The sequence below is a fragment of the Lutra lutra genome, chromosome 13, assembly GCF_902655055.1.
Source record: "Lutra lutra chromosome 13, mLutLut1.2, whole genome shotgun sequence".
Lineage (NCBI taxonomy): Eukaryota > Metazoa > Chordata > Mammalia > Carnivora > Mustelidae > Lutra > Lutra lutra.
The window spans coordinates 46505490-46522193 of NC_062290.1; the positions used below are offsets into that span (position 1 = coordinate 46505490).

At 39.6% G+C, this 16704-nt stretch overlaps 1 protein-coding gene across 1 annotated transcript in view; it reads right to left on the bottom strand.

The window, feature by feature from the left end:
• MLLT3 (MLLT3 super elongation complex subunit) overlaps positions 1-16704 on the bottom strand; it is a 285704-nt gene that overhangs the window by 111718 nt on the left and 157282 nt on the right. Inside the window, exons 3-4 of the mRNA XM_047700500.1 lie at positions 13509-13594; positions 3210-3353 (exon numbers count right to left, since the gene is read on the bottom strand). Of these exons, the coding sequence (XP_047556456.1) occupies positions 3210-3353; positions 13509-13594 (230 nt within the window). The remainder of the gene's footprint in view (positions 1-3209; positions 3354-13508; positions 13595-16704) is intronic.

Sequence of the window (16704 nt, forward strand, 5' to 3'; positions counted from 1 at the left end):
AGGACAGTTCTGAGATAAAGTTGAGAGGAGGGAGAGAGAACTCTACTGGAGACCTTATCGACGATGCACTCAGCTGTATCATCAGTGACCTGTAACCTCTTCTCCAGTGGGCCAGCAAGCCCTGGGTACTCTGGGACTAAGAGGGGTTTTAAAAAGTTCTTGTGGGGACGCCTGGGTGGCTCAGTTGGTTAAGCAGCTGCCTTCGGCTCAGGTCATGATCCCAGCGTCCTGGGATCGAGTCCCACATCGGGCTCCTTGCTTGGCGGGGAGCCTGCTTCTCCCTCTGCCTCTGCCTGCCATTCTGTCTGCCTGTGCTCGCTCGCTCTCCTCTCTCTCCGACAAATAAATAAAATCTTTAAAAAAAATAAATAAATAAAAAAAATAAAAAGTTCTTGTGTCATATTTACTCTTTCCTACGACTCTTATCAGAAGCCTGACATATTCAAATTCCAGAATCCACATGCTCTGATGACCCACCCGAAGACATAGCCAAGAGGAATAATGAGAAGCATAAAATGCCACCATCATAAAACGGAAATAATAACAATCAGGATTTTAAATGGACCAGTTCTTTTTTTTTTTTTTTTTTGATTGAAGTATTGTTGACTGACAATATCATCTTAGTTTTAGGTGTACAACGTAGTAATTCGCCAGCTATCTACATTATGAAATGCTCGCCATGATAAGTGTATCTGTCGCCATATACATTTATCACAGTCCTACTGACTAAATTCCCTATGCTCTATTTTCATTCCCATGACTTATTTACTTTATAACCAGAAGTCTGTACCTCTTAATCCCCTTCATATTTTTCACCAGTCCCCTACCCTCCTCCCCTCTGGTGATCACCAAAATTTGTTCTCTGTATGTGCAAGTCTGTTTCTGTTGGTTTTATTTTGTTTGGTTGGTTGTTTGCCAGTTTTTTTCATTCCATATATAAGTCATGGTATTTGTCTTTGACTTGTTTTTCAGATTCCAAATATGAGTAAAATCATGGTATTTGTCTTTCTCTGTTTGACTTACTACACTTAGCAGAATATCCATCTACTAGGTCCATCCATGTTGTCATGAATGGCAGGATTTCATTCTTCCTTTACTGCAAAGTAATATCCCATTACGTATATATAGCACATCTTCTTTACCCATTCATCTATCAATGGACATATAGGGTGCTTCTTGGCTATTGTAAATAATGCTGCAATAACCATAAGAGAACATATATCTTTTCAAACTAGTGTTTTCATTTTTGTTGGGTAAACAGGAATGGACCAGTTCATTTTTAAAGGCCTAGCCAGAGGTAAATAGCATCAACACTGTGTTTTTGATAACTATAAAAAGAATAAAACAGGTTTTTAAAAAAATACCATTCCTTAATAAATATATAATAAATCTCTAACTTTCAAAATGAGTCGTATTACAAGGGCGCCTGGGTGCCTCAGCCAGTTAAGCATCTGACTCTTGATTTCAGCTCGGTCATGATCTCAGGGCCCTGAGATCAGGCCCCACATCTGGCTCCCTGCTCAGTAGGGAATCTACTTGACGATTCTCTCTCTCCCTCCCTTTCGCTGCCCCTCCCCCTACTCATGCTTGTTCACTCTCCACTAAAATAAGTAAATCTTAAAAAAAAAGAGAAGGAAAATGAGTTGTATCACAAAAGGCCATTCCTTCATGAAGATACATTTCCCCATAAAGTACTATAAGTGGTGGTTTATTTCCAAAGCTGGTCCAATAACCTATTTAACCCATAATGTACTGACACAGTACATTAAGACAAATAAAGACATAAATACCATCTCATGATATTTATGACAAATACCATTTTATTCAGAGTGCTGAATGAAATGTGGTAAAGGAACTTACAATGCTTCAAATGCATTAGTATTTCAACTGAAAGGATGGGAGCTTGGCAAAAAAAGGACTCCAAAAAATGGACTTCACAAGTTCCACATAAACCAAAAAGTTCACAGAAGTGAACATATGGGTGATTTTCTTATGAGAGGATCCACATCTTTTCAAAGTGGTTGTCTCTAACCCAACCGAAAGGGGTTTCAATAAAGGGAAAAAATTCCCATGCTCCCTGCATAGCCCTCAGATAGAGCTTAGGGGAGAAATGAGGCATTTTGCGAAGTTATGGTCCACACATGTCTACACGTATGATACATGCATTGAGGCAAAGCTATCAAAAACCTTCCAGAAAAACGAAGTGAAGCGAATTCTGAAGTAAAGAACACATTGTAACATTTTACAGGGTCAGAACTGCCCACAGAAGATGACACAGGAAGTTCACATGAAGTGGAATGAGGATGATGGTCCCAACAGTGCCCACTGCAGACTTTCACCAATCAGTAAGCAAACACTCCACACTTTATTATCTGTACAAAACCCCTTGTTCCCCAACCAAGCCAAATCACACAAGCAAAACTTGGCTACCATGATCTGAAAGAAAGAAAGAAAGAAAGAAAGAAAGAAAGAAATCAATTAATCAATCAATCAATCAATCAATCCAGGGCACCTGGGTGGCTCAGTCAGCTAAGTGTCTGCCTTCAGCTCAGGTCATGATCCCAGGATCTTGGGATCGAGCCCCGTGTTAGGCTCCCTGCTCAGCAGGGAGTCTGCTTCTCCTCCTCCCTATGCCTCTGAACCTCCCCTGCTCTTTCTCTCTCAAATAAATAAAATCTTTAAAAAGAAAGAGAGAGAGAGAAAGAGAGAGAGAAAGAAAGAAAGAAAGGAAAGATCCATCTTTTACCTACACACAATTCAAATAAACAAAAATGTGTATTTAAAAACCCAAGCCTGTCATATGAATGACTATACCTATTCTATTAATTTTTCACAAGAAAATCTGAACAACCTCTTTTTATATAATTTTAAATAGGACTTTCAACTTTACCTAAAAGTTTCTATAAACTGGTATGACAAAGTTCAGACACTGTCCTTAACTGAGGAAAGTTTATTGTTTTCGGCTTTTTGTTAAAACAGATTTGTGTTGCACAGACTATCAAGCTATTCTCAGAAACAGTGGGATTTCAGATTCATACCTACTTAAAATATTCATGTTGGCTTACCTCTTCCTCCCAAACCAGGAGTCCACGGCTAAGTCATTAAGGTCCTTCCTCTCTCTTACCTCTCTCGAAACACTAGGATACCTCTTAACACAGTAGCAACTAGTTTTTGATATGAAGGTTTTTCACAAGGCAGTGCCCACTTACCCCTCCTGCCTTCAGCAACTTTCTTCTAAACTCCTCTGTGGGGTTGTTGAAAGTGAGCTTTTCACAGCGGAGGTGATTCACTGGTGGATGGCCTTCAAGATGCAGGAATAGGTCATAATCAAAGCGGACTTTCTTAGGTTCTTCCTAGAGATTAAAAAAAAAAAAAATGAGAAAGAAAAGAGAAGAATTAAGCACATACAAATTTTGAAAGCAAAGTTCTATTCTTCAGAAGAAACAGAAAAGACCCTGGTATCCAACAGCTATTGTGTCAAAGACCTGGAAAAAGAAAATTATCATGGGATTATCTACAAAGCAAAAGGCAGATACCTAATGAATCAGTGTCTTGTTTTCTGAGAGAATCAACTCATCATTTTTTCTGTAATATCTCAAGTGGTGCACCACCACCAACACAGCCACCCAACCAGAAACCTAAGTACCCCTGAAGCCACTTCTTCCCTTTCCCACTCCACCCCCTCCACCCATTAGCAACAACTTTTCATTTTCTCTCCTAAAAACAACTTTTTTCATTTTCTCTCCTAAATATTTCTCGAACAAACCCTCTAACCCATAATTCTTCTCACTGCCCAAACTATAATAAGCTCCTTTCTCTGGCAGGTCTTCCTACTTTAGGACAGATTCATCTTCAATTCCTCCTTCATCCAGGCCTCAAAATTATCCACATGGAACAAAAATCTAGCCATTCCACAGCTTGATTAAAACTTAAAAAGCTGGGGCGCCTGGGTGGCTCAGTAGATAAGCGTCTGCCTTCAGCTCAGGTCCTGGGATCGAGCCCCACTTCGGGCTCCCTCCTCTGCAGCAAGCCTGCGTCTCCCACTCCCACTCCCCTCTGCTTGTGCTCCCTCTCTCGCTGTCGCTCTCTCTGTCAAATAAATAAACAGAATCTTAAAACAAACAAACAAACAAAACAACAACAACAACAAAAACACTTCAGAAGCTGCCAACTGCCATTAGGATAAAAATCAAAGCTCACTTGAAGGCCTCCTAAGAAAGGCTTTCAGAACCTGGCTCTCGGCTCTTCATCCTGCCACACAGCATCTACCCATCTCCTGGTCCAGTAAACACATGCTGTTGGGTATTCCCAGCATCCCTTATGTTTTAGGCTAGCTCTGAGTTTCACCCTTGCTTCGTGTTACCACCCTCATTGCCTGCCTCCATTCCTCCACCTTTTTGTCACTTGGACAACTTGTACTCCTCCTTCTCCACTCAGGTTTCACTTTGGGGACGGATTCCTAGAACTCCACTCCCAATTTCCCACTGCCTCGCCTCTGCCCTGTGAGCGTCTCTCTCCTCCTTGCCACATCTTAGGGTAACCATCCTATCTTTCCCTTTATCCTGCTTAATCATGAGAGACTGTGGACTCTGAGAAACAAACTGAGGGTTTGGGAGGGGAGGGGGGGTGGGGGGTTGGGTGAGCCTGGTGGCGGGTATTAAGGAGGGCACATATTGCATGGAGCACTGGGTGTGGTGCATAAACAATGAATTTTGGAACACACACACAGACACAAATTAAATTAAAAAATGATGTATTGTGTGGTGACTAACATAACACAGTAAAATAAAGAAATAAGAAAAGAAGTAAGAAAATTTTAAAAAAAGACAACACAAAAACTTTGACATTGTCATCAGTTTTCTCAAAGAGGCTTTCAGTTTTTTGACAAACTGTTTTCTTTTGAAAGCTTATTTTGCTTTAACCCTGATTTTCTGAGCCTCAGTTGCTAACCAGTTTAATTACAAATGTATTATGTAATATTCGAATGTCTCCCCAGTTTCATGTTCAATGGCTTCATTAAACTTGTCTTTAAAAAAAAAAAATCTTGAAAGTAGGAGCAATGGCTGAATCATCCTTGCACCCTTGGCAATTAGTTTAGCACCTGTGCATAGCCGAAATGCAATAAACATCTGTGAAATGAACCAGGAGGAGGAAACAGTATCAGATCCACGAGAACGCAATCATCAGAATTTCATGATACTCAAGTTCTACTCTCGAGCCACTACTGTAGTTAGCTAAACACTTAAACCTCTCTACACACGGATTCTTAAGCATCCCAGGTGCAATGAAGACTAAGAATAATGACAGTGACTAATACGAATGTTAACAGTTACCTCATCTAATTCTCATGGCTCGCCTCTAGGTCAACTGTGAGCCCTGTTTCACAGGTATGGAAATTAAAACACCGGAATTTGTTGCATTACTTTACATAAAAACGCCTTCTGTGTTACAAATATTAACCATCTCTGTGAAGGGTTACCATTTTCTTTCATTTGTCATTAGCTTTGCCATTTTGTTTACTTTTAACAGCTTTATTGAGAAATAATTCACGGACCATAAAATCTATCCTTAAAAGTATACAATTTAGTGGTTTTTAGTATATTCACAGAATTATGAGACCATCACCACCACCTAATTTTAGATTTACATTCTCATCATTCCAGAAATAAAACTCAAATACATCAGGAGTCACTCCCCATTCCCCCAGATCCTGGATCACTTCCTACCACTAATCTACTTCAGTTTCCCTAAAGTTGCCTGTTCTGCAGACTTGGCATTTCATACAAATATATGAACATACACAATATGTAATCCTTTGGGACTGTCTTCTTTCACTTGGCATGATGTTTCCAAGGTTCATACATGTTGTCATATGTCAGTAGTTAGTTCCTTTTTACAGCTGAATAATATTCCACTGTATGAGGTATCCCAGTTACTGTTTATCCACTTCTCGGATAGACATGTGTATTTTTTTCTTTTTAGCCACTGCGAATAGTGCTGGTATGAACATCTGTGTTTAAGTTTTTATGTAGACATGTATTTTCATTTCTCTTAAGTAAACACCTAAGGGTAGAACCTCTGAGTCATAAGGTAACTCCATGTTTCAACATTTTTTACAAACTGCCTTACTCGTTTCCAGAGTGGCTGCACCATTTTAAAATCTCAATAGCAATGTATGAGGTAGTTCTGTTTTTTAATAGAGAACATATTCAAATTTTACACAGTTAAATAAAGCAATGTTTTTCTTTAAAAAAGAAAAATTTGTGGGGCACCTGGTGGCTCAGAGGGTTAAGCACCTGTCTCTTCATTCCGGCTCGGCTCATAATATCAGGATCCTGAGACAGAGCCCCACGATGCACTCTGTGCTGGCTGTGGAGCCTGCCTGGCATTCTCTCTCTCCCTGGGCCCCTCCCTCCCCAATGCACTCTAAAAAAATCTTTCTTTATTTAAAAAAAGGATTTGTTATATTACTATTGTGATGAAACAAAGTGATTTGAACCTACTTCTTTTGACTCAAAAATCTTAGCACCTGAAACTGTCAAAATGTAAGCACTACCTACTACAAATTGTTTCCAACTCCTTGTCCACACCTCCCCAAATCAGTCTCCACTCATTAGCTCACTAGCAAGCAGCCCTGAAACCTGGTCTTTCCCTCTTTCATCAGGATACCCCTCTCTCTTAGTTTTCCTCACACTTAACTGGCATTCCTTCCCAGTCTTCTTTTCAGGCTTCCCATCTCTAGTCACTGACCCTTAGACATCCTTTAACTGCAGGCAAGTTCCCCAAGGGGCTGACACACATTCACAGGGTGTCACTTCTTCCTATAGGACAATGACTCCCTTATCCATACCTCCAGCCCAGCTCCCACCTGACGGCCAGATACTCATGTTGCACCGTCTGCCCACATCTCCACTGAGTTGACCCACAGCAACAGCAAAGTCACGGATTATCTTAACCTAAGCTTATCTTTATCTGTCCTTTCTCCTACTCGCTACATCTTGGCAAACAGAAGTCCTAATTTCTTATCGAAGTTAAAATACAAAAAAAACATTCCCAGCTCTTCCTCCCACTTCGCTCATCACACTCAAATAGTCTCCCAATTTCTACTCAGAATTTCCCCTTAGGAACTCTCAAATTCAGCTCCTTTGTCCAGTCACCATACCTTTGCCTTAGCTTAGACCTTCATCATTCCTCACCTGGTCACCTCCCCTATGTCTGAACCCACCCCATTCTACCTCCCACAGTGACAAGGCAGTGATCTTCCCAGTAGAAAAATCAATTACATCCTTTCATTGATATAAATGCCTTTAATGACTCATCGTTTTCCAAAGGATAAAATCCCACTTCCTTGGAATAACCATATTCCTTTAATATCTTCCCTGCATTTCCTTTGTTTTCTCACAGCACCCTGTGCTTCCATAATTATGTAGCACTTGCGGTTCCCAATACTTCACATTATCTCATCCATTTGCCTTTCACATGTACTGCTCCCCACGCCTACACTCTATTCCCTCCCAACACACCTCTCCTGCCTTGCTTGCTGAATGCAATCATTATTCAAAACACAGCTAAAGCATGAAATCCGCTGAAGTCTTCCTAATACTTCCAATCCAATCTGTATTAGACATCCCTCTTAGAGCATTCCTTTATTAATGTAATTATCACATTGAATTATGATCATTTTTTATTTACCTGCCTCTCCTCTAAACTGTAAAACAGTCAACACAACCTAAGAATTTCATTAAAAACACAAGAAGGACTGCTTTCTGCCTTATAATTGGGACTGTAAATTTGTAGAGCCTTCTGGGAAGACAATTTGGCAGTCAACATTCTAACCCAGTAATTCTAAGAATCTCTTCTACAGAAATAGTCAAATATGTGTGCAAAGACAGATACAGATGATAAAATGTTTGTGGTAGCATTGTTTGTAATGGCAGAAAAAAAAATGAAATGATCTTCAAGTGAGTATATCATATCACTGAATACCAATCAGATGTTTAAAAATACAAATTTGGAAATACTGCCAAGTGGAGTAAAGGTAAGTCACAGATATATAAAATCTATCATATTTTAATATTATGCCCCTGCCAATCTCTACTTGACATAGATTTTATCTGTGCAAGTGCATGGGGGTTAATCAGGAAAGGCTGTACCAAACAGTTAATAATGACTAAATGGAGTAAAAAAATATACTCCTCCAGGGGCACCTGGGTGGCTCAGTCAGTTAAGTGTCTTCCTTTAGCTCAGGTTTAATCTTGGGGATACCAAGATCAAGCCCCGTGTCTGGCTCTGTGCTCAGTGGGGAGCCTGCTTCTCCCTCTCACTCTCCTTCTGTGCTCTTTCTCTCTCTCTCAAATGAATAAAATCTTTAAAATATATATACTCCTGCATACTTTTTTAAAAATAAAAACGTATTGATGTATATAAACCATTACCAGCAGGAGAAGAATGAATAACAATATCACTCCACAACACTTAAATATATTTTAAAAAAAGAAAAAACACGTTTCCATAAAACTAAGGGTAAGGACCACAGAGAATGACTATCTTTCTACGAATCCTGAGTGCAATTTTCTTTTAAAGATTTTTCTTTTGAGTAAGGAAAGCGTACTCACAAATCTTGTGTTCTAGCCAAATGATCTCCTTCTTGGAGGGCAGACTTCAATATTATATCAATCTACGCTCCTTAGGAAAGAGTCTTCTCAAATTGCAAACAAGAAAGTATGCTTCTATTCTATATATGCAGCTAATACATTTCCGCTTCGAGGTGGAAATCTGTTTTGGCAATATCAAATTGTCCCTCTCATTCCGCTTCAGTCCTTGACATTTACTCAGGTACCTTCTCTAAGGACAGAATGAAAGAGAGAAGCAGGGTATCCTTTCAACCTAAAATGCTACAGTCAAGTAGGTTTCAGTGGGCCTACTGGTTTAAAATTTCTGCAACACTCATCATTCTCATAGAGAAACTTGTTCTGTTGAACACAAATGCAAAACAAGATAGAATAAACATACAAGAATGGAAAAGCAGCACTGACAGACACTCTACCTCCCCTTTTGGGGTAATGACTCTGACCTCTCAAATAAATGAGCAAAACTGAAAACAGGCTTATTAATATTTTTTTTTTTTTTATTTGACAGAGAGAGATCACAAGTAGGCAGAGAGGCAGACAGAGAGAGAGAGAGGAGAAAGCAGCCCCCTCCAAGCAGAGAGCCGATGCGGGACTCGATCCCAGGACCCTGAGATCATGACCTGAGCCGAAGGCAGAGGCTTATTAACCCCACTGAGCCACCCAGGCGCCCCTGAAAACAGGCTTATTTAGAAGCAGAGAAAGCAGAAGGATGGAGATGGACCCGAGGACAGGATGTTATCGTCCTTAATATACGATAGTAGGACTCTCCTCAAGATCACATGGAAGTCTTTCTGCAGCTTTCTCTCATCTTCTCTGAAAACTCTGAAGAATACTTTTCATAAACCATTAGTGTAACGGATGTTCATTCTTTGAGACAGAGCTGAAGCAACTCCAGGGGTGAATAAAATGATAAAGACTCAAAGAAATAAAATGTACATTCTGGAGGAAGAGCCCAGACTCCTACATTTTTACCACACATCATTTCAGTAAGAAGAGAAATGTATCTGGCTCAGAGAATACAGCAAACTTTGGTTTGTTAAAAAACAACAACAACAGGGCTCCTGGGTGGCTCAGTGGGTTAATGCCTCTGCCTTCGGCTCAGGTCATGGTCCCAGATCCCTGGGATCGAGCCCCGCATTGGGCTCTCTGCTCCGCGGGAAGCCTGCTTTCTCCTCTCTCTGCCTGCCTCTCTGCCTACTTGTGATCTCTGCCTGTCAAATAAATAAATCTTTTTAAAAACAACAACAATAAAATAAAATAACTCCAAGATAAATGAAAAGAGATGAAAAAAGCAATAATTCTAATTAAAAAATTAGTAACATGCAGAAAAGAACTTTAAATCCTTACACCCATGTACCCTCCACTGAGATTAAGCAGATGTTAACATTTTCACTGTGTTTACCTTTTCCTTGAAGGATACAATTTTATTTTATTTTTTAAAGGTTTTATTTGAGAGGGGCACCTGGGTGGCTCAGTGGGTTAAAGCCTCTGCCTTCGGCTCAGGTCATGATCCCAGGGTCCTGGGATAGAGCCCCGCATCGGGCTCTCCACTCCACTCAGCCGGGAGCCTGCTTCCTCCTCTCTCTCTCTCTCTCTGCCTGCCTCTCTGCCTACTTGTGTTCTGTCAAATAAATAAATAAAATCTTAAATTTAAAAAAAAAAAAGATTTTATTTGAAAAAGAGAGCAAGGGAGAGAGAAACCACAAGCAGGGGGAGAGCCAGAGGGAGAGTGAGAAGCAGGCTCCCTACTGAGAATCTGATGCAGGGGCTCCATCCCAGGACCCAGGGATCATGACCTGAGCTGAAGGCAGACCCTTAACTGTCTGAGCCACCCAGGAGCCCCTAAAGGATACAATTTTATAAATATAAGCTGCTTTACGGCTCCTCCCCAGTAACCAATGCTGCTTAGTTCCCGTGCTGTCATTTCAATTCACACTCTTGTGCTACGTATTTGTATTTCTAGAACATTATTATTCTCAGCTTCAGTGGCTTATAAAACATATAAAATGGCATCATAACCATATACTTACACTTGTGTAACTTTCAAGTTGTCATGATTCTTGTTTCTGAGACTTATCCATGTTGCTACATTAACTGCTATACAGCATTTTGTGTATTCCTAACCCACCATTTAGGGATCCACATCTCTATATAGGACCAATTAGATACAGCCCACTTTTTCATATCATAAACACTGAAATATAGATGTTTCATTGTGTACCTATAAAAATAGCAATTGTTATTAAGTATAAAATCTTAAAGACAATCTAAACCCAGAAAACTGAAGTAAGCTAATATGGATGCTAAACAGAAAATCTATTCAACGGTGTTCAGCTCAAGTGTCTATTTCATAATGGCCCCAAAGAAATGACTGCTTTCCATCTCATGTGCCTCCTTCTTCCTTCATTTTTTAGTAAACTACAATTCCTCACAAACTGAGTCAATAAGATGAATCATAGGCATGACTACAAAGTGCCGAGAAGACTGAACCCGTGTGTGTGTGTGTGTGTGTGGTGTGTGTGTGTGTGTGTGTACACACGTACATTATGTGTGGTATTAGGAGATTCTGGTGATTTCTGTAAAAAAGGAAATTGGATAATTCAGAAAATAAAATTTTTTGTTGAAAAGATAGCCTGTAAAAAAGACCAGAAAAGGTGGAAAAAAAAAAAAAAAGGAGAGAAGATATTTCACTACAGCATTATTTCCAAACTGAAGCCAATGCAATGTTCAATTGACTTAAGGAGACGGGAATAGAACTGTACAGCCATTACGAGCCTCCCACAAGAGATCTTACTGTCTAGTCCCTAATTACTTTAGAACAACACATTTTCTGGCTTGAAAGGCTAGACTCTTCCTAATGCCTAGATGAAATAAAACACTGGATGTGTGACAAGAGGGAAGAAAGGCACCACATGATCTTTATTAATTAAACTTCTAGAATACTGAGGGGCACATGGGTGGCTCTGTCGGTTAAGGGTCTGCCTTCGGCTCAAGTCATGATCCCTGGGTCCTGGGATCGAGCCCTGCATCGGGCCAGTGCTCAGCAAGGAACCTGCTTCTCCCTCTCCCTCTGCCTGCGGCTCCTCCTGCTTGTGCTCTCCCCTTCTCTCTGTCAAATAAATAAGATCTATAAAATAAAAAAAATAAAGTTCTAGAATATTGAAAACAGGGATGGTGGAAAGAAAAGCTCTTGAACCGTCCCATAAATACAACCACTTTAATTGAAAATCAATACATTAAAAAATGGGCAAAAGATTTAAAGAGTCATTTCTCCAAAGAAAATAAACAAATGGACAACAAGCATATGAAAAGATGTTTAAAAACATAAGTCATCAGGCAAATACATATCAAAACCATTTCATATGCACCACAATAACTACAATTTTAAAAATGGAAAATGACAAGTGTTTTCCAGGATGTGGAGAAACTGGATCCTTCCCCACCACTGCTGATGGGAATGTAAAATAGTACAGTCATTTTGGAAAACAATTGGCAGTTCTTCAAAAAGTGAAACAGAGTTACCATATGACCCAACCACTCCACCTAGGTATATACCCAGGACATTTGAAAACGTATGTCCACACAAAAACTTATGTATGAACAGTCACAACAGCATTATTCATAGTAGCCAAAGATGGGAGAAAGTCAAATGTTAAGCAAATTATGAATTGATGAACAAAATGTGGTATATTTATACAATGGGATGTTATTGTTATTAAAAAAAAAAAAGAGTAAGCATATCAATGCATCCTATAATGTGGTAAACCTCAAAGACATATTAAGTGAAAGAAGCCAGGCACAGAAGACCACACATTTACATGAAATCACCAGAACAGGAAATTACATCGAGAAAGGAAGTAGATTAATCACCGCCGGGGGCGGGAGATGGGAGGAATGAGATACTGCTAATAGGTACAGGGTTTCATTATGGGTTGGTGAAAATCCTAAGAAAGTCATAAAATTAGATAGTGGTGATTTTTGCACAATATGCTAAAACCCGAAGAGTTGCACACTTTTTAAAGATGAATTTGATGATACACAAATTATGTATCAATTTCTCAAATAAAAAATGCTAAATGCCAGTTTAGGGGAATCCAAATTGAAATGAGAAAAAACCCAAATCAATACATCAATGAGAAGGCATATTACATGAGCGGACATAATGTATCCCAACAAATTCTGATTTGATAAAAAACATGAACATTTCAGTGGTATTACTGAGAAAGGTATCTACCAAGTGCTTACTGATACGTGAAGCATTATTCTAAATATTCTATACAGACACATTGTATCTAATCTTCCTAGCCCCCTTATGAAGTAGATACTCTTATCCATCCCCATTTTATAAATAAGAAAAGTGAACCCCACAGAGGTTGAGCAATTTGTAATATTATATAGTCTGTGTGTTTTCCTACATATATATTTTTAAATCCAGTAGAATCTACATGTCAAGCTGATATAATGGTATAGTATGCCGTGTGTGTGGCAGCTAAAGATAAATGAGAGATTATTCTTTCCAAGTGTCTAAAATTCTAAAAATATGAAAATGAGAAAAGCAGCATTTCACTGAAAAAAAAAACCTAATTTCTCTTTTCTGTTTTACAAACATACATTAATTTTCTTCAAATGGCAATCATTCTTCTCTTAAAAAAGAAAGTTTAATGAATTTCATATAACCTGGCTTCACATAATTGAAATTATCCTTTTTAGCCACTTCCTCTATAATTAAGGGTAGTAATAGCCAAAATTCCTAGAAGACAAATTTAGCTTTTATTTTCAAATAATCTAGTGATAGAAGTGTTTATGAATCAAAATTACTTTAAACATCATCTGTTTAATGGAGGATCTTCCACTGAAAGATTAATGGGTAAAGATTACATACCTTGTTTTAAAATAAACCTCAATTGGCAAAATGAAACCAGCATACCCAGATTCTTCTACTTTGTAAGGTGGATCTTTGCACACTGCAACATTAAAAAGAGAAAACAGGTGAGAGGAGAATAAAAGACAGAAAGACAATCTTTCTTTGAAAACAAAACAAACAAAAAAACAAACAAAAAACACCCAGTCTACTATCTAGATCATGCTCCATTCTCACACCCGTTGCTAAATCCCCATGTGCATCTCTGATCTAGCCTTTACTTCCCCAGAATCTACAGTAATTTTCCTAGGTAAAGCAAATCTGTCAGCTATTTGTTAAAATCCTGATGGAGGCATCTCATCACAGTCAACCATGATCGTTAATAACTTGACTTCAGTTGTTGTCATCCTGCCCCAAAGCTTTAGGGAAACTGAGGATAGCTCCTACCATCCAAAGCTTGAAAGTTTCCTAACAAAAGTACTATCTATGTCAGGTCTTTGATGTAAATTACTCCATCCTTGCACCCTTCACTTTTTGGAGATACCCTGATTTCTATGCCAAAAGGTGCCAAGACATCCTCCTTCCTTAGGAAATCCCAAAACCGGACTCTTCCAATATTATTGGTGCCCATAATGTCACTATCCCGATCCCCCTCCCCTCCAAAAAAGAATTAGGCAAGACTATTTAGGCCAGTTCTTAGGAAATAAGAGACACCCTCAAGAAGCTAAATATGATTTCATACCATGAGACTATCGATTAAATCAAAACCACAAGCCAACTCAAATTATTCTAGTTAAGACTGCATTTGATAGTATCACAAAGAAGTAAAAATGTAGATGCTGCTGGGGCGCCTGGGTGGCTCAGAGGTTAAAGCCTCTGCCTTCGGCTCAGGTCATGATCTCAGGGTCCTGGGATCGAGCCCCACGTTGGGCTCTCTGCTCAGCAGGGAGCCCGCTTCCCCCTCTCTCTCTGCCTGCCTCTCTACTTGTGATCTCTGTCAAATAAATAAATAAAATCTTAAAAAAAAAAATGTAGATGCTGAATATCAAGGTGACACCATCCTCTACAATGACAGCTCAAGTTCTCTGCAGCAGGGCTCCAGTCTACCTTCCAGCCTTCCTCTTTTGTCACCCATCAATCCTCCTGTGCTACATTCAAGTGCAACAGCTCCCCCGCAAATACGCCCAGCATTTCCCAACTTTGACCCGTCCTCCCGTCATTCCTTCCAACACACATTGATACTACTGTTAGTATCCTCTCCTAGTTCAAATTCAAATTTCATCACAAATTTTGTGCCCTTTCCAGACAAGAAAGTACTATCATCTCTACTCCTTTGACCCTCCTAAAGCATTCACTGTCTGAATCAGGGGTTTGACACTCAACAGATTTCCCCATTACCATATATTCCGGCATTTCATCTGTAATTTCCATCTGTAATTATCTTCCAGTATTCAAGGACAGAAGTGTTTACCTCATGAAGATACTCAGCATCAAGTTTCAAGGGCTCACGCACACGTGCGTGCCAATCCGGGCTCTACCTCAGACTAACCAGGCTACCTGTGGTTACTGAGTTACTCCAATTCTCCGCACATTGGATTTTCCTCCAGTGTAAGGATTCAACAGGATAATGTACATATAAAACACAGCACAGATCCTAGCCCACGTTAAGTTCTCAAAAAGTGACTGAAGTGAGGCAGGAAACCTAATCCATGAAACACCCAAATGTCATATAAACTTTTGAGATGAAAATGTAAAGAAGGAATCAAGTAAAGCCCTGGATTTTTTTATAAGACTCAGGTCCATGGCCCCTGGGCTAAGAATTCTTCAGACAGCTTCCATTTTCTTTCCCTTTAAGAGAACACCATCAGGACCCCTGGGTGGCTCAGTCAGTTAAGTGCCTGACCCTTGGTTTCAGCTCAGGTCATGATTTCAGGCTTGTGCAATAGAGCCCCACGTCTGACCCTGCACTGGGAATGGGGCCTGCTTAAGATTCTCTCTCTCCCTCTCCTTCTCTCTCTGAGAGAGAGAAAGAGAGTACCATATACCCAACTGTAAGCATGGCCGTCAAGATGCAAAAAGACTATATATGTGTAGAAATTCAAGGATAAGTTATTTTTCTTCTAGACAATGGTGATGATGTACATGAAAGCTGGTTAGACACTCCACAAGTAGAACTACGGTTATAAAGAGGTATACTGAAGATGAGATTTTTAACACTTGGGACATCTCCTTTGACCCACCTCAGGAACCCTTTCCCAAACGGACTTCAGAAGTCAATCAGGAATAAGGAATCTCATCTGACCTTACAAGTGTCTCTAATTTAAGAGGAGGGTGGGGGGCACCTGGGTGGCTCAATGGGTTAAGCCTCTGCCTTCAGCTCAGGTCATGGTCTCAGGGTCCTGAGATCCAGCCCCACATAGGGCTCTCTGCTTGGCAGGAAGCCTGCTTCCCCCTCTCTCTCTGCCTGCCTCTCTGCCTACTTGTGATCTCTCTCTCTTTCTGTCAAAGAAATAAATAAAATCTTTTAAAAAAAAGAAAGAAAGAAAGAAAAAGAAAAACAACTCAGAGTAGCTTCAGTTCTGCATCCACTAACCACCTGCCAACCTGTCATGAATATTCAAATATCCTGAACCCTTGGGAGGGGGTATGCCACCAAAAGTACTGAGCACTCCCCACCTCACGCCAAACAGAAAGCTCGTATTACACCCAAGACATTTCCAGACTGCAAAGCCTCTCTGCCACACAGCAGTTTCAGTGTCCAGGTCGTTGGGGATTAATCCTGCCAATGTCATTTGAAGGAAGTTTATTCTGTGGGCTGCTGTACATGCCAGGGAAGTTATAGCTGTTCCTCTATACTCCCCGTTGTTGAATTCATTTTCTCTATTCTACATGCAGATTGCTTCTATTATAGGAAACAGCTGTTAGTGAGCACATCTTCTGGTTGAAAGTTTGAGATTTTTTTTCCCACCCTCTAAAGGAAATGATTTATTATATATTAATATTCCCTAAAAGTCTGGTTTATAAGAAACTGTTTATCAATGCATACCTCAATTATTTTTAAATGCAGTATTTTCACAAATAACAATAAACGATGTCTGTAGAGCACCTTGAGTTCTTAATTAGAACTTCTTAAATAGAAGCAAACAATAGAAACATTTTATACACACTAAATATGCCAGAAAATCTGTAGCAATACAAATATAAACTTACAGT